General features: G+C 42.5%; 1 protein-coding gene across 7 annotated transcripts in view; it reads left to right on the forward strand.

Moving 5' to 3' along the window:
* NEK10 (NIMA related kinase 10) overlaps positions 1 to 18,596 on the forward strand; it is a 230,098-nt gene that overhangs the window by 17,833 nt on the left and 193,669 nt on the right. For 6 of the 7 annotated variants that reach the window (XR_007155710.1, XM_047875604.1, XM_047875605.1 and 3 more), the window contains 3 exons: positions 4,955 to 5,085; positions 6,627 to 6,725; positions 15,647 to 15,731. Coding sequence is in view for 6 of the 7 variants with exons in the window: in XM_047875604.1 (XP_047731560.1) it covers positions 4,955 to 5,085; positions 6,627 to 6,725; positions 15,647 to 15,731 (315 nt within the window). In the remaining variant the exon portion in view is untranslated. Of the gene's footprint in view, positions 1 to 4,954; positions 5,086 to 6,626; positions 6,726 to 15,646; positions 15,732 to 18,596 lie in introns of those variants that run through there. The other variant, XM_047875609.1, reaches the window with a different exon arrangement.

The raw sequence follows: 18,596 nt of genomic DNA on the forward strand, positions 1-18,596 counted from the left end.
CTGAGTTGTCAGCACAGAGCCTGATGTGGGCCTTGAACCCACAAACTATGAGATCATGACCTGAGCCAAAGTCGACGCTTAACCGACTGAGCCACCCAGGTGCCCCAGCTTTTTTATATTTTTATCAGACGGAGAAAGAATGGTACCTCTGCTTGAATTTATCTTTAAACTTTTCTTTTTGGTTTTACTTCTGTAAGACTTTGGAGAATCATGAGATTAGAGGCTCTCTGTGAAGATTTGGAGAACAGCACAGCAATGCTAATAATAATGACAACAGCAGACACTTAGTTAGCACCTCTAATGGTAGGGATGGTTCTTGAATCCCAGTGACCTGGCACCAAAGTCTACTATGTCATACTTGTCTAAATAAATTTGTTGAAGAACTCTTGTATAGTAGGAATCTTGATGGATTTTGTTATATCCATCAAACTAACAGAGAACCACAACATTTTCATCTAGTTATTTATAGTCAAGGATGACTTTCTAGTGAATTGATGGCATATGAAGGCCAAATAGTATAGATTCTGTTTAGGGAACGTTTACCATGTGTCTGGTGCTTTATTTGCATCTTCCCGTTGAGTGACCACGACTTCTGCTTTCGCAGAATAGGAAACTGAGGCACAAAGAATTAAGTGACTTTCTCGAGATCATACCGCCAACTGATGGCTGGAATACAGGTCTGGGCCCAAACACTACATCTTAGCAATATATGCCTCTCCCCACTGAGTTGTCTTTTAAATGACTTGGGAAATGAGATTCCAGTTCAAAAAATAGTTGGATAATCTTTGATTCGGAGTAAACACGGTTGTGAAATACCTTTTCACCTATCAATCCTTCTCTGTTATTTCGTGCTATGGCCCCCAGGAGCAATTTCTTCCCATCCAGCTGTGTCAGCAGTCACTCTTTCTCTTTGTCTATCTCTACTCTGCTAAAAGAATCTCCCTGGCTTGCTGCTCACAAGCCTTCACGGACAATTGCCCCACATCACATCCATTCTTTTTTAGAAGGTAAGCAAGGTGACTCAGCATATGGTTTTGATTGTAGTTCCCATTCTTTCTCCCTGTCCATCCTAAGATGTAACCATGATGTCAGAGACTTCTAATTATTGCTTTTGCAATCCCTTCTCCCAAATTTGTCCTTCTCCCAAATTTCTTTCTTAAAATATCTTATCTGTTTCTAAGACCCAAATCTAATGACACCACTTCTGCAAACAAGCTTTCTTTTATCTTGTATTCTCGAAGTGATCTCTGTCTTCCCAAAGCACCTTTTCCCGCCCACAGTTGTAGCCTTATAGTCTTCCTCATTTTGGAAACACTTGTCTACGTGTCTTATTTCCAGACCGGACTGTATATTTCCCAATGCCAGCAACTTTGACTTTGCCTCTGGTTTACTGTAGCCTTCGTTCAGTGAGTTCTTGGTCAGTTTTTTTCATATTGAATTGTGGCTAAAAATTGAGTTACATCATGAGCATGTATAACCATATGGCCAGGGTAAAAGAAACACCAGTGATGTCTTTTTTTTTTTTTTCTTTTTCTTTTGTTTTTGCCTCTAATCTTCCAACTTTGAAGTTCATGCTGACTAGATCTATTGTATCCCCTTTCAACACCACTTCCTTGTTAACACTTGGAGGGGTTAACTAAAGTGAATTTAATAGTTTCTTCTTCTTTAACAAATTTTAGAATTTGTAGTCTGTTGTCTGGCAAGTTCACATGGCATAGCTTTTCGTCAGCTGTTTCATATGTACAAAAACGCATATTTGTAATCCTTGAATTATTCAGAAAGTAGATGGTTCTAAGAAAAAATGAAAATGTCCTCACTAATATGAAGGTCCTGAGGTTCTCAAAATTCATTCCTAATTCTATTTAATTTAGCAACGATAAATGTTATTCTGAACACCCTCTTCTCTTTATAGTAAAATAATATGGAGAAGAACGATATTGGAAAGAACAAATCCAGCATTTGTTTATATCTTGTTTGTGAGAGAAGGAAGTAAGGAGGTTTATGGATATACATAAAGTATGACAATTTATGATAAATTGAAGCCAAGACCAAAGAAGAAAGAAGAACAAGGGTCAGGGACAAAGTAGTTAGTGAGGCAGAAATGCCCATCGAAATAAGCAAGTGGGCCACACGTTTGGCTCTGAGATTTTTAGCAGTCAATTTGAAAAGGGTAATTTGGGATTAAGGCTCACTCACCTGAATTTCTGTTCTAACAAGACCTGGCCTGTTATTTGCAAATAGACCAAAAATGGCCAATTAATCTGTTGCAGAGGAAATTTGCTTTGCGGTTTAGGCAGAGAATTGCAAAGAACTGAGTGTCCTTTATTTGAATCTCTAATGAGCCAAGTCACTTCCCTGTTGTTTCCTTGTGTCCCAATATTCTACTTTCGTTCTTTGTCTTGACTGCTCTGTGTATCTCTGTGTGTCTTGCTTAACCACATTAGAGTTTGTTGTTTTGTGGGACAGTCCCACAGTGTGACAGAACTGGGGACAGAGACACACTGAGGGGACAGAGGAGCCCCCTTCGTCATAACAAGGTTACAGTAATCCTAACCTGGTAAAACAAATCATTCAAGGAAAGGAATTGCCCCAGGGTTATTGAAGCAAAGTGAAATGACAAAGTTGGTTGGAGATTTCACCAGAGGTTTTCACAAATATTGAAGTGATCTGCCAAGAGCTGGAATTCAGATTTTTCCCCCCTACATCCAAGGCCACGGGGAGCTGAGAAATCGGTTTGCAGTAAGTAAAAAAGATAGAAGAAAGAACAAATGAAGAACAAACAAATTACAGACTAGTTAATTGCCCCGAAATAGAAGAAGTTTTGATAAATACTGTGGAAAGAAAAGGTATAAGGCACAGTGTTCGTGTTCTGAGAGATAAGGTATGGAAAAGACATTTATAGATGTGACCAGGCAAGACAGGAATCCTGAATGAAGGGTGCAGACAGTAGGTGTATGGATTTTGACAGGCATAAGGAGGCCACTTTTGGCTCAGATCACAGGGAAGGAGGTGGTTCTTGAAGAAATGGGCTGGTTTTCCATCAGTGGAATTGGTGGAAAGGTATTATTGGTGAAATGAGTAGAATAATCAGGTATCTGAAGCAAGGAAAATAACAAGCATTTAAGTGAAATGGTGACTGGATGTTTCTATTGGAAGGAGTGATACATAATACTAGAGGAAATTGGGCAGCGTCTGAAGGCCCATCTGCGATTTTGTATGAGCCCATAAGCAACAGGGAATGTTGACATTTCCAAGCAGAAGTGACACAGTCAAATTTTTAGGAAAGTTCTGTGCTTCATCCTGTAGTCTTTCTTCTTTCCGCTCATGCTAGTCAGGCTGCTCAGGTACCTCTCATTTTCTGGAGTACACACAGATGTCCTCTGTCTTGCAGCCTGTAAAAGTCTGTCTGGAATACTCTGAAATACTCTTGGCATCCTGGTCCGTGGCCCACCCTGTCTCTCCCTTACTTTCTGCCACAACAAACCCTGGTTCACTCAACTTGCAGCCTCTTCTCGTGCTGGTTTACCCCTCCCCCACCCCACGGGACTCTGACCTTGAAGGCAGAGGAGGGTATCAGGCATGATAGGTGCTATAAGCGAGGTCCACACAGTAACGCCACCAGGGACGGAGTGAACAGCTCTGCCAGGAAGGCTCAGGCGGGTGCTCACCAGGAGGCTGAGCTGAGCCCTGAAAGGTGATCAGGAATCAGTCTGCAGCACATGCCCAGGCATGGAGTGGTCAAACACTACGGTAGTTTCTGGGACAAGTGACCGGTTTAATGCGGCCAGAACGTGGGGCACGGTTTTATATTTCTCTGGCATGTTTTGTTTATTTATTTATTTGTATCATATGGACTTGCAGATTCGTAGTTTATTCTGTGGTGGATTTATTTTTCAGTACTGCATAGCAAATCATTCCAAAACTTAGTTGTTTAAAACAACGATCGTTTACTGTGTCTTACCTATTCTGCAGGTCATGAATTCAGAGCAGTTAGCCTGGATGGTTGTGGTTCAGGTTTCTGCCACCGGGTGCCCACTAGCCATGATTCTTTCAACATCAACTGGGGCACCGCTTCCAAGGTGGCTCATTCACATAGCTGGCAATGGGTGCTGTTTGTGGGTGGGAGGCTTCTCTCCACAGGGCTGTTTGTCCTCACAGCATGAGCTGGGGATTCCCCAGAACTACCCCCCTACATGTTGAAAAAAATTTTTAATGTTTGAGAGAGAGAGAGTGAGAGAGAGACAGGCAGAGAGAGATGGAGACACAGAATCCAAGCAGGCTCCAGGCTCTGAGCTGTCAGCACAGAGTCTGATGTGGGGCTCGAACCCACAAACTCTGAGATCATGACCTGAGCCGAAGTCGGACATTCAACCGACTCAGCCACCCAGGTGCCCCTAGTTGTTCTTGTTGTTGCTGCTGTTGTTTTAAGTTAATTTATTTTCAGAGAGAGAGCATACGTGCAAGCAGGGGAGGGGCAGAGAGAGAGAGAGGGAGAGAGAGAATCCCAAGAAGGTTCCACTCTCTGTGTGCAGAGCCTGACTTGGGGCTCAATCTCCTGGCTGTGAGATCATGACCTGAGCCTAAACCAAGAGTCGGACGCTCAACCGACTGAAACCCCAGGTGCCCTGAGATGAGCAAGTTTGGTTCATGTTGAGCTGCTGTTATAATCAAGGGAGCCTGAAAATACATAAATAACTGTAAGATATGACAGGTGGCGTTACAAGCAATGAAGAAAAATAACACAGCATAAGGCAGAAAGAGTAAATGTTTAAGTCAAAGACGTTTAAATCTTGGAAACCCCTAAATTTGACTTGGCTATCATGTTAATTATTGTTTCGGGGAAAAAACTCATTCCCTTTATCTGGCCTCCAATTACCCCTTCCCCCATTTTGTTACTTTGTTTATTCTGTGCTGGATTGTTATCCTCACGGGCTCCGCGCTTCTATTTCTGTAGCTTCCAGCCATTAACTTCGATAGTGCCCAAAATAGCATGACGAAGTCTGAGCCTGCCATCAAGGTGGGTGGACACAGAACCCGAGGTCAGTGGCATGAGTCCACAGAAGCTGTTGAACTTGAAAATTTTAGGTAAGAATCCAGTATCTCCCCTGCCTTCAACAACCTATTCTAATTAGCCCAAAACTTTGTTTGTTTGTCACGGGAGCTAAAATTTACAAGTGTTTCAGAATTTACCATGGGGATTCTTAATAATTTCAGTGTTTAAACCATTCCCAGAAATAGTGTGTAAATAACAGCTTAGTGGCTTTAGGTAGAACCGACGTGGGAGTTTCAGGACACCTTGCTGAGACACCTCTGGCATTTGTTCTATGAGGAAATGGTTCCAAGTTGTTGGCCTGGCTCAGCTGATTCCAGGCTTTGTCTTCAGCATTTGGTCTGTCCATACCTTGCCAGCAATGAGGAGGCATAAAAGAAGCCGTTGCTCTGAACAGATATGGTGGCTAAGGACTGTGGTTGTCAAAGCAACTGAGGTTTTCAGTTGAAGGGATTACACCTCACCTTTAACATTGAAACTGGCAACCCACATTCATCTGTCCTGTCACCATTTAGACCTGCCAGAAGTTGCACATTTTTGTGGGCCACTCCCCTTCCAGGAGCTGGGTCTCTCGGCTTTACAATGTGCTGAGGTCATCTGGCACTAAGTGCTGTGTAAATAATGAATGGTATGAAATATCAACATGAATATTCTAGAATGATCATTTATTTATTTGACCTAGATTTATTCTCCCTGTCATTTTATGGCAATGAATTTAATAGTCTACAAAAGGCATATGACAGTAAATGGTTTATATTTAGTGAGGAACACTAAATTCTTTAAAAATGCTTACATATTCAGTCTACTGGTATCCATGTACTAAGAATGCCCTCGCCTGGCTAGGGTAGGGACACGCTGTCCAATGACCAGTGAAAGACTGCAAAGGAAGAACAGTACAAATGACAACATGAGGCTATAGAACTTGCCTTTGAGGTGATGTGTTCATGTAATTCCAGATTATTGGCTTAGATCTTAAAATTGGTCTATTTTAATAGGCACAAAAATAACATATATTTTGTAGCAGTGCCACCATTTTGTGCATTATCTCTTATCCTCTCCCAGTTTTAAAGTGGAATTTATAATTTAAAGTAGTATTTATAACTTCTTTAATGGGTTGTAATATCAGAAAAAAGAAGCCGAAAATGGGATATCTCCAGACTTTGTTAAACACACACACACACACACACACACACACACACACACACACGCCATATGCAAACAATCAACAACCACAGAAACTTGTTTACAGCCTAATGCGGTGTCTAGATAATATGCACCAATCATTCTTTCTCTTTGCATACCCTTTTCCTCCTTCTGAACAAGTTTAGCTATTAAGTGTTTATAGGGAATCCTTTAGTTAAATGGTAAAATGAAATATATATGCTTGATTATAATCTTTATTAGCTTTATAAGTTAATCCTTTTTTAACAGTGGACATGTGCCTTTAATAATGTGTTAAATCCTGAGAATCCTTCAATATTTGCATGAATATAGATGATCTTTGCCTGCATTGCTAACTTTGAGACAGGCTAAATAATTTTTATTACAAAATGCTTTTCTGTTTGTTTAATCTCAGTATAAACTACAAGAATGAGAGAAACTTCAGTAAACATCCGCAGCATAAACTATTTCAGGAGATCTTTACAGCCTTGGTGAAAAATAGACTCATATGCAGGTAAGACTGTCGCAGAAAAGACCAACAATTTACACATGAATGGCATATCTTATATATCTTATTTTTAGCATATGGTTTGAAGCAGTTTATGAGATTGGATACAACATACTTAAAGGATAAAACAGAACAAATATCATTTAGAAGGAGGCAAATGAATAGGCATTGCAAGTGATCTCACTAAAATCACTCTGATTAAATACTGAATTTTGCCAAATTTTGTGACAGATGAGGTAAAATGGGAAAACACCCATGTTACACTGTTTTTCTTATTTTTCTTACTATGAATTTGGATACTCAGGAGTTTATTTCCAGGGTCCTTATGAAACAGACACTGCGTAACCCCCTGGCCAACATCCTCATGGCACACTTTTTCAGTTGATACAAGGACTGATTAAATGGGCTGCCCCAGCTTTGACCTTGGGGAAAGGATGAATGTGTACCCCCCAGTACAGCCCAATGATGATATTTCTTCTTGGGACCAAGTTAAATGTTCCCTTTATTGATCTTCATTGTCTTAACACAAGTGCAGTGTTGGAACTATGGGGAAGGGTTAGCAAGACCTCTTTCTGTCTCACAAACATCAGGCGTCTTCGGTGAGCCATTGACTAGTGCTGGATTGTAGTCAGGACTGAATTTTCTATTCATTCTGGGCTGCTTGAAGTGAGAGCTGGTTATGCTGCTGCTAGTTATGAAGGTGGCTCCCAGCATTGTTACATGGATAGGACCTTGCCTTCTACTCTTCCCTGGAGGCCCAGGCTCTCTCCTGACAAGCAGCGGCTGAAAGGATGCCTATAAAGAACCGTGAATCTTCTGCATCACTTTGTGACTTGATTGAGATATCTGAATTCTGCCCCAGTGAGATGGGAAAAAATTACTCCTGTTGGAAAATAGGAGAAATATTAAGAATTTAATGTCTTGAGCAAGATAAGACTTTGACTTGGTCCAGTACAATAGCTGACTTTAAATAGAACAGTATCCCGGTGGGTCCTCCATGATGAATCAGCTACAAAACATGTCTAAGTGGCAGCCTAACGATTTGATCTTTAGAAGGGGCTTATTTGGTATTAAATATTCAAGGGTTGGACAGTGGCTGCCAAATACATTTGTTTAGTTTAAAGCAATCCAGGATTGGGACTGCATCTATTATGTCTTTGTACCTGATTTAAGCAGAGGATTATAGGACTGGTTCAGATGATACAAAAAGCCTAAAATCTTTATCATGGCTTTGGAATCGGGTCCCTGCTCAGTTCTTGACAGTATACTCAGATTGTTGAAAGATTAATGAACACTACAAAGGCCCTGAAATTGCCCTGGACTGTTTTCTCCCTGAGCTCGAACAGACTACAACGATGGTTAGTAGCAGAATAATTATGCCTGAAATGGTATTAGGAAATGACGTTCTTTAATTCATTGTGAAGACGGCTATCATGGACTCTTCAACGGATGTCTCATAGACCATTTATTGGGTCAGTACTTTGAGGAAGGAAGAATACTTCCAGAATTAAAGATGTGAGAGATGTCACTGTGTCCCCACTCTGAGGGCACTAGATGCAGAAATTGTTAGGGAAACTAATTGGGCAAGGGTTGGCATCCAACAGTTGAAAAGATCTTAACAATTCTGAAGTTAAGAGATCTCTTGTCAGGACCTTTTCAAATTCTTAGTGATTAATGAGGCATCTTAGATTGGATGGAATTACTGGCTTGCAACATGAGTAGTCCCTGGAAATCTTCAAACTAGGAAGAGATGATTATAGATCTCTTTGCCTTCATAGTACAAGAAGGAATTTAGGAATGTTGAACATCAAGGGCATCCTTTTACGTCATCCTTTGGCTGCTGATGGATTGTTACGTTCAGTTCTATTCTAAAAGCAAGGTTGGGTCAAAGATGGCTTAAGTGTAAAGGTCTTCCATTGTTCCTCACCCCATATGACCTTGCTAAGATAGTCAGAATTACCTCCCCCCCCCCCCCACCCCCCTTTAAATTTAGACTTAACAGAAGAATTACATCTCAGGGACTTTTCTGGTATAGCTTCCTATCCTATTTCTTTGCCAACATCAGATTTAATGTTGGCTGGAAAGCTTGGATTCAATGCATTTGAATACATTTGTATATCTACTGTGTGCAAGGAAGAGAGGGAATAAGCATTGGGGAAGGAAGAGAGAGTGAAAATACAAAGATGAATAAAACACATGATCCCTTTCTTCTAGGGACTCAGCATCTACTCTGGTCAGCAAAACAATTATCCACTATCCCGATACAAGGGAAAATATGGTGGATATAAACTATTTATATTATTACAACTAAAGACTGGGGGAGATTGAGGGGTGTGGACTTTGGTCTTTGGTCCAATTCAGGCTGTAGACGAGATTGGACACATTCAGGATGTTATGCCGTTCAGTTTTACCCTGAGGATATAGCTGATTGGAATTTTGTGTCACGTGTGGAGTGTGAGCCCTTCCACGTCTTCTGTCAGTTTATGCCCCAGTGATGCTGTTCTTATTGTTGTTCTATTCCATTCTTCCCCACTGCAGTCTTCCTCTAAACCATACTTCTAGATACTTCCTTTCTGGGTGCATTTCCCAAGATTGGCCTATGATTACTCCTTTGTTCTCAGAAGTGAAGATTGCGAGGCGGCATCTGAAATGAGATGGGAGTTGTTAATCCAGGGTGAGATAAGGTAACACAGTAAGCACTGCAGACACCTCGTGGTACATCTCAGAGGGCAAGTGAAAGTGGCATCCCTGAAGCTGAGGTTACTCCTGGTTACACGTGGTCACAAATCTTGACTCATGGCAGAGTACAAAAGCAAATTTTGATCTTCCAACTTTTCATTCAGCCATAATGTCATCTATTGGAGAGTCTAGTTAGAAAATAAATCCACCCCCTTTCCATTTCACCTGCCTGTCCAGGAAAGTACAAAGGGTGCTGGGTATCCAAGACCAGGTTGTTATGAGGTTGCATAGGAAAGTAAAAGTTGTCACAACATTGGCATATCCTCTAACTACTTATAAAATTGACCTCTACTCAAGGATCTCTTCTGTGTATCTGTTCCTCTGAGCTCCCTCTTTGTTGGTCCATTCCTTGCTGATTGCCAGATGATGTGCATATCCTGTAATACAGTGCAAATATAACATAGTTTTTCTTGTGAAATGAACTTGCAAATGTGGCTAAAGATGTAGAATATCCTGATGATACTAAAAAAATAATTATAGTGCTGAACTGTTAGAATCTGGCTAATGAGGCGCCAGCATAATTAGACCACTGACAAATTGAAGAAGGGGTATTAACGAGGACAATGACAAGGTGGGACTTCAAAAAAGTACATTTGGACCCCAAAGGTTAGGAGAGGCCCTTAGGAAAAATTGATGACTCTTTCTAATATATTTGCAAAAATGAACCTCTTTATGTTGCCGAAGCCAAAAGTGAATTCAAGGATGTTGGATCACGTTATGTGATTGGTCAGAAAAAGTGTGCCCCCAAATGTCAGCAGAATCCATTTTTGCTTTGTTCTAGTTATTAGGGCAGAGTTGCGGTTATAACTTAAATTTTGTGAAATGTAAAATAAAATATATCTTAGTTTATTTTTTAAGATAAGATTTTCATTGCAACTTGCTCCCTGCTATTTAATATGTTTGGTGTTATTTTAAAGTGGGTTCACTGAGCTGGTCTCTTCCTGGTGTGATTATTCTACAATTGCCAGAATATTGCAACTTTTGAGGAAGTAAGTATATATACCAGGTTCTGCCATGTCAGTTAAACCTGAACCACCTGATCCATTTAGCATGACTTTTTTGCTCCAAAAATGCAATCACTTTTCTAATAAGAACAAGTTGGTGTCCTTATTATTTTACATGCCGTTTTCTGAAATATCTACTGTAAATGTGGCGTATTTTGGAAACAGATTGCAAAAATCAATCACTTGGATATCTACCAGGTATGAAATTAAAATGTTCTAGCCTTCCCAGGAAAGCACTGCTTGTTCTTGGGCCACATGCAACCACTGGAACAAATTTTAACGTGGCCAAACCAATAAATGACAGTTTCCCATTAGTACATGACCTTCTGAGAGCCAGGCAGTGACTTCCAGATACAGTCTAGAGACCACATTTCCATGGCTAAAATCAGCCAATCCCCAAACACTTGGAGAGCTTTGCTCTGACAGACTGTGCCTTATAAGTTGTATATAATTACTCTCAATTCATCTTTTGTTTTACATAGTGATTAGCGGACTTTTTCTTCTTTGGAGATCTTGAAGCTAACGTGCCTAAAACAGGACTTTTGATTTTTCTTGCTCAACTTGCCCTCCCTCAGCTTTATTCTTCCCCACCTATTGCCTGGTCCAAACTGCCATCATCTCTTACTTGGACAATTGCAGTAAGTTTACTTGGTTCCCTGCTTTGATCCCCGATTCCCTATACTGTTCTCAATACTGCCACCTAAAGGATCCTTTCAAAAATCTGTTGGATCATATTAGTTCTCTGCTTGGAGCCTTTTAGTGGCTTTCCAGAATAAAAATTCCGAAGTCCCTATTCTTATTCTACAGAGACCTGCAGATCTGGCTCCTGCCATCTCTCCGACTTCAACTCCTAATACTTTGTCTTGGCTCACTTTGCTTCAGCCCGACGGACTTCCTTACTATTGCTTGCACAAACAATCACACTCCTGCTCAGGGACTATATACTTAACTCTTCTGCTGTTCTGACCTAGACTCACTCCTCACTTCACTTGGATGCTAATCTGCCCAGAGAACCCTTCTCTGACTTCCCTAAAATAGTATCCCCTGGACTGTCTAAACCCTTAAACTTTCTTGTCCTCCATTATACACCACCTCATATAAAGTTTTATTTGTTTGTTTTTATTATTGCCCTTCTCCCTTTAGAAGGTCAGCTCCATGAACACAAGTGCACGGTTTTGTCCTTTGCCTTACCCTGGGCATGTAACCATGCCTGGCTACCAGTAGGTGATGAGTAAATATTTGAAACCATTCTACCTCTGAAACTTCCATCAACTGTGTAGAAGAAACACATATAGGCAGTCCCCTCTGCTCAATATCTCTCTGACTTTAGGGACTGGCATAACCCATTGGATGGACTTCTGGTTGGGTGCATATTTGGGGCTAAATTTAGTGGGAAACACAAAGGAAGAAGAAAGACCCGCTGTGAATACTGGAATAAGCCGGTAAAGATGCCTTGAGTATTCATTTGTAGTTAATTTCTTCACGCATACTTTTTTTTTCTTCTAAGTCTTACCATGGCTATTTGGATGTGAATTTTACTTTTCTGACATCTCTCCCCCTCCAAAAAGAATACAGGGCTCTGTTGTAGGAATGCGAGATAATGTTTATTTTGAAACAGGCTTGATTGAATTTCTCCACTCTTAAATTTTGAGTCAGAGGTGAAAGTGTTGTTGTTGTTGTTGTCGTTTTGTGTATTAATGGAAGGGGCAGTTTAAATGACACCTCACCATGAAGATGCCACTTCTTCTGAGTGAGAAAGAGAGCGAAGCGTGGTACGAATGAGGACTAGGGTGAACCTCTGGCTTGTGCATCCGTCCCTGGGTTCAGCTGACCTCAGACCATTTGGCTGTCCCGTGTGGTATTTACCTTCCAATACCGCAGCTTCGTGACTGCTTTTTACATGGAGCTTTCACATCACACACAGGTTTCTTCCACTGTGCAAGACGGTGAAGGCCCTGCGACCACATTTCAGTTGCTGTGCTGCCCGTGCCACTTTCCCTTCCCGTTTTGTACTGAAAGCGGAGCGTGATGCTGAAAGCGATGTGGCAGGTGGTCATGGGCAAAGGCCGTGGGAGCTGATCACGCTGTTCTGTATTAATAGTCCTGTGAAAGAAGTGGCAAAAGTTCAGTCACAAGAGGGGATAAATATTTGCCCGCTCATGAATCCGCTGCTGTGCAGCGGCTATATTGGGACATACCCTCCAGGGAAACGCTGTCTTTGCAGACAGACAGCTTTTTCAGAGCTGCCCCAGAGGACCCCCGGCTGCTGTGCTGAACATTCCTGCTCCCACAGTGTACGTGTTGGAGAGTCACTGTCTCTGCAGTCACCCCCGCCTGTGAGACCTGGAGTCGGTGCTGGGGCGGGGAGGGACCCAGGAGTCAGGCCCCAGCTCTGCTCTCCTGTGCAGCCTTGGGCCAGCCTCTGGGTTCCTCCGGGCTGCAGTTGCTGGCTCAATACAATGAGAGCACCCGTCTTTATGGCCTGCCGCTATTATTCTCTGTAATTCTCTGGTTGCACTAAGTCGTGTGTTTCCTAGTCCCCCACCTCTTGGCAAACAGAGATATAGATCATCTTACAGAACACGCCATTCCTCTTGAATACCAGGGCTCCATCCCATGTGCTGCGTCCTTGTGGGGGGTTAGGGGCTGGGAGCCAAGGAAGGAACAACTGCTCCTTCAGAGGTCAGCGCTCAGAGAGCAGAAGCCAGAGGACTCAGACACCAGGAATTCTGTTTACATTTATAACAGCAGAGGCCAGAATCACGTAGAAATATTAATAGCTTTGGGCTTTAGTCCCAAAATTGCAAAACAAAAAATGCCATTTGCTTGGAACAGAACCTTTAACTCAGACTTTTCTGGAACTCTTCATTTATTTCTACTCCTTCAATAATAATAAGTTTAAAAAGCCTATCCTGGCATATTTTTTTTTTCTTTTTTACAGGGGGGAGGAAATAGGGGAAAAAGAGCTTTTTGTATTTATTTTAATGTGAAAAACATTGCAAACGTCATGACTTTTCCTCATGAAGAGTGTATATAGTTAACAGGAAAAATACCAGTGCACACATATTTGTAGCTTGAATCACCTCTTGATATGTCTCATGGCTTTTCCTCTTAAATAATGAAAAGCAATCAGCATTAAACCTCATTAGGTTTTTAGCAGCTGTTGCAACTTGATCATTATTTCTTTTAGGTCTTTGGGATGTCGGATCTCTGCACTCCAGTTCAGGCTCCGTGCTATCTTTAGCTGACCCCAGCACCTGAAGGGGAAAGTAGTCATGTGCCCTCTCCCTATTTATAAAGATTAGAGGTATTCTGTCTGAAATAGGAGTCTCAGAATAAGTGTCCCCATAGGTGATTGTTTTAAATTCAAAGCGCATTTCAAATTTGCAGTATTTTCCTCAACGCAGGGAAGTCGGGATGAACGATGGCACGGCCTTGGCTAACTGTGCCTGGCTGGCGGCACCGGCATGGGTTGAGTCCTGCCTTTATTCTCAGAAACTGAGCTTTGCCTCCGTAGCAAAGGTGTCGCTGTCATGGTGCCTGGGCGAGAGGAGGGCCAGGGTTTGACGGCGGGTGCGGTGGGCAGCTCCTGCCCGGAGCCCTGGTGATGGCGGGGAGAGCAGTTCTCAGCCAGTGATGCTTTTGGGACGTCTTGTTCGGCCTCTGTCTGCAGCCAGGCCTCTGTGAGGTGGGGTGGGGGGGATGGGGGGTGCTCTAACCTATCAGGAGCTCTCAGACATCCCCGGGAATATAAGAACATGGGAAAAGCATATTTGCCAACTTCCTTCTGGAAGGAATAGTGAGGGGTTTGGGGTGGAGCGGAAGGAGGTAGGGTGGGGCGTGACACCTCCAGTGGCAGTGACCGTAGATGTTCGTCCTGCCTTTGAGGAGGGTCGGTCTCATCCACTCAGGTTTGAGATGTGCGGGTTTGGGAGCAGAGCTGAATTTCTCAGGACCGTGGAGGAGGTGAAGCTGTATTCTACCACCAGTGCTAAGGATTAATATGAGGCAGGCCAGGCAAAGGTTGGCTTGGGACCACAGCTTAAGCAAATGTTCCACTTGACCGAGGGGCAGATCTTTAAAGTATCCTAACCTTGCTGGATGCATAACTAACCCAGCTGTGGGGGTGGGAGAAGTTATGTGGCTTCTAGTCTGGAACAGCTTTCCTTATCTTCCTCAGTTTTTCTTGGCTAACTATGGAATAACAGACACTTTTTGTTTTAGTGTTTTGTTAACATTTGCACCAAGCGCCACTGTTGGGCTAGCTTAGAGGACCGTGTGAGACAGTGTTGCCTGAGAGGGTGCCCGGGCTTATCTTTCCCCTTCTCCTTCGTGCTCCCCACCCTCCATGGTCTCCCCTGAGATTGCGTCCTTAGCCATTCACCTGTACACCAACCTTCGTCTCAGGGTCTGCTTCTGGGGAAACTGATCCAAGGAAATGCTTTTTCACGGTGTTCCCCAAACTGCCCACCAAAGTGCCCTGGAGGCTACAGAGAACCCCCAGGGTATCATGGAGTGTTTGAAATTTTCAAGGAGAAGAACGCTATGCAATATCTGTCAGATACAGTGCCAACTACTCAAGGTGCTGTATGATTTCCATATTAAGATTGGGCTACCTTCCTTTTGATGATGGCGTATGTTTCTGAAGCTGGGTTTTCCATGGCTGTTATGATAAAAAGCAAGTACGAGGTGAAAAGCAGGTGGAAGAGGAGAAGGTGGTGGTATCCAATCTGATCACAAGGCTTGAGAATTTGTTTACTGTTTATAGGAGCACACACACCATTAGTAAGTAAATGTGCTTAAGAATGAAATAAAAATATTTTTCTTAAAATGTATGCGTATAATTTTTTCAAATGGATCCTAGGTTATTAGGGCATAAGTTCTTGTTAAGTCAAATTTAATTATTGGAACTTTTAGCTATTTCTTTTGGTCAGGTGCTGCCCCTCGGTCAGCAAGGGCAGTACAAACCAAATGATGATGGCAGTTTTTATGCATTTCACACTAACATGGATTAAGTGTTCAGGTACCAAATGATAGTCCTTGTTGTAGATTATGCTCGAAATAAACTAATGCTATTCCTTTGTGTGTCCCTTATTGTCCTGCACTGTTTTGTGTTGTTCATGAACTGTCACACTGGCCTCTTCAACATGGGCAAACATGCTTTCTCTTGTTTTCTTCTTTCAGAGAGTGGGTTAATCGAGCCCCATCTATTCACTTTCTGAGAGTATTAATCTGTCTGAGACTACTAATGAGGGATCCATGTTATCAGGTTGGTTGGAAAAAATAAAGGTAGTTTTTACTTGTTATGAAGATGAAGTAAAGATCTGGGATCATGTTAGCTTTTTTTTTTTTTTTTTCTGTCTCACAACTCAATAGCTTTCAAATTTAGGAGGTATCTCAACTGCTATTTAAAAAGATATGAGAAATAATTTAATAGGGACAAACAAATCTCTATGTTTCTGCTGTATTAACTATGGTATTAAGTGGATGGGACTTCTGGTGTATGTTTAAACCATTGGCAGTTCAGGCCACACCTTTGAGTGTGTTCAAGGCTAAGCAGCTCCCTAGGTCAAAGTCAGCAGTGACAAGTGGGGGCCTTCTCAGGGAGTTCCCGAAGCAGCCCGTGGGAAAGGCAGAGACTGCAGTTTTAGCAGCTGCTCCAGAGTCCAGGCCCTTGCCCACATCTAAGTTGGAGGTGAGCACGGGACCTGCCGCTGGTCTCCGATGAGGGTTGCGAGGCCGAGAAACTTTCCCCCCTCTCACTAGTTACTTGAGTGTGCTGCTGCCTCTAGTTTAGTGTTTCTTAAATTTTAATGTGCACAGGAATCCACTGGGAATCTTGTAAACACCGATTCTGATTCAGCAGGTGCACGGTGAGGCCCGACCGAGTCTCTGCGTTTCTGTGAAGCTTCCAGAGGACGCCAATGCCACTGGTCCATGGCCCACACGTTGCACAGCAAGCACTTAGTGCTTTAGCAGTGAGGCTCTAAAAAACAAGCTTCCCTAACATTTCACCCAGACCTTCAAAATTATTTCTTCTAGTATCGGCTAGTAGACAGCTGCTTCCATAAAGCAGCAGTTCTCAAACATCTGTGTGCGTCAGAAACACATGGACGACCTACAGATCACTAGGGGCCATCACCACAGCTGGTCGTTCAGTAGGTTTGGGGAGGGCTGGAAAATCTGCTCTTCTAGTAAGTTCCCAGGTAAAGCTGATGCTTCTTGTCAGGGGACCACAGTTTGAGAACCACTGTTCCAAAGCCTCAAGATCGCTTATTTAGTCATTATTGTTACTGCTTGCCAATGTTAAATATTTAGAACGTTCCTATTCTAAATACGTGCTTCGGTGTTTTCACAGATTTTTCCCCCCTAAGAAGCATCTCCTTTTGCACCCTGTCCTGATGAGCTACTAGGAAGCTCAGGCCACTCCAAAGATCTTTTACTTTGGATTTGGTTTTACTGATGAATTGTTTGCGTCGGAATGCGTTTCTCTTCATTACCCCCATAACTATCTTTTCCAACCTTGGCACTTAAAAAAAGCGTTTCGTACTAGTCAGCTACAGAGCCCGCTCTGATATGAGTCTTGTAGGATTCATGGTGGTGCCACCTGTTTCCGTTAGACGAATCACCACTTCTTCGTTCTGTATTCTAAGCTGGCCTTGTGCTATTATAGTTTAGTGAGCCCTTTGACTGTGTGACTCAGGGCATTCTCCAAATGGCTTTCTGTCCTGGTTGCTCAGAGATTTTTGGGGAAGACAGCATCCTTTTTTTTTCCCATGACCAGCCGTACAGAACTATGCATTCCATGTATTTCTGAAGGGCCGTTTGCAATTTTGTGTGCAGCGTATGTCATAACGGTGGACCACGTGTTCCATTTTGCCCGGGTCAGTCCCAGTATGTGTTCCTTGTTCCCACTTAATTATTAATAACATCTCCTTTCACTCTCATGAAGGTAGGTTTTTAGCAGGGGCTCTAATTTTCTGACTTATGGAAGTTAGCAAAGTATTTGCCTCAGAGATTTTCTGTTTGTTTAGAAAATTGATGACCGTTGTGTCCTACTCTGCTGATCTCCATCAAAGTATTGCCTTTCTTAGTCTAATTCTTGATGGATCGGGACACGGTTGATTGCCCTGCTCTCTCCAGGAAAGAATTCAGTGACCTCATTGTTTATGGGATTTTGTGACTAAACACATATTAAAATGAAGTCCTTCCCCGATTTCTAGTCTTTCCATAGAAGGGTATTCTCTCTGAATATCTCCTCCTGGCACTCTTTCCACAAAGAAGAGCGTGTGCTCAGGCGGTTGTTGAACATCTTGAGTTGCCAAGAATTGTTGGCCGAAGTCACAAAGCTTTGCTGGGGTTTACTGTAATTTATGCCAGTTAATCTCAGCGAGCCTTCATCCTTGCTAGGCATTCCTTTCCTCGCTTGTTGAGTCTGTGCCGCAGGATCCACAGTGGCTGTTCCAAACCCTGTCCGCTTCTCATACTCCGATCCCCTCCTGACCCTGTCATCCTCACCAAATTACAGCATTGTCTGCTTTCTGGGAAAACCAAAGCCATTCCAGTGGGAACTCTCTTATTATCTCTTCTTTGTTTCTTGAAATATTAGGGTTACCTTGAAGCTTTATGTTCTTCTTGTCTCAGAAGAAATATCCCTCCTCCTTGCCAAGGCTTACCCATCTATCTATTCTCTTCATTTCTATGTCAGTGTCTCACTTTCTATTTTCTATTATTGTAAAAATGTCCTCTCCTGGACCCAGATGTCCCTTCGAATCTTCACCTTCCCTTCATTACTACATTTCTTGAGAGGCCAGGCTATATCTCTTGAACCCGCTTCCTCTCTGTCAGAACTGATGGGCTGTATTGCTTTCACACTGAATTCTTGTGAACAGGGTTCTCCCTGGAAGCCATGTTTCAGTCAGCATCCCTTGATCCAGAGGTTGCAAACTGGTAGCTCAGAGATTGGATCTTGCCTGCCAGAGACTTCAGTATATGCTTAACGGAGACTCCAGCAAGAAAAAAACCTGGAAGGAATGAAAGAGAAGCCATTTTGAAAATATGGAGTGCTTAGGGTTGTTTGCAATTAAAGGGAGACACGTGGTCTGAGGTTTCAAGTATGGTAGGAACCCCAAGC

This window comes from Prionailurus viverrinus, chromosome C2 (assembly GCF_022837055.1).
Source record: "Prionailurus viverrinus isolate Anna chromosome C2, UM_Priviv_1.0, whole genome shotgun sequence".
In the NCBI taxonomy this organism is placed as follows: domain Eukaryota; kingdom Metazoa; phylum Chordata; class Mammalia; order Carnivora; family Felidae; genus Prionailurus; species Prionailurus viverrinus.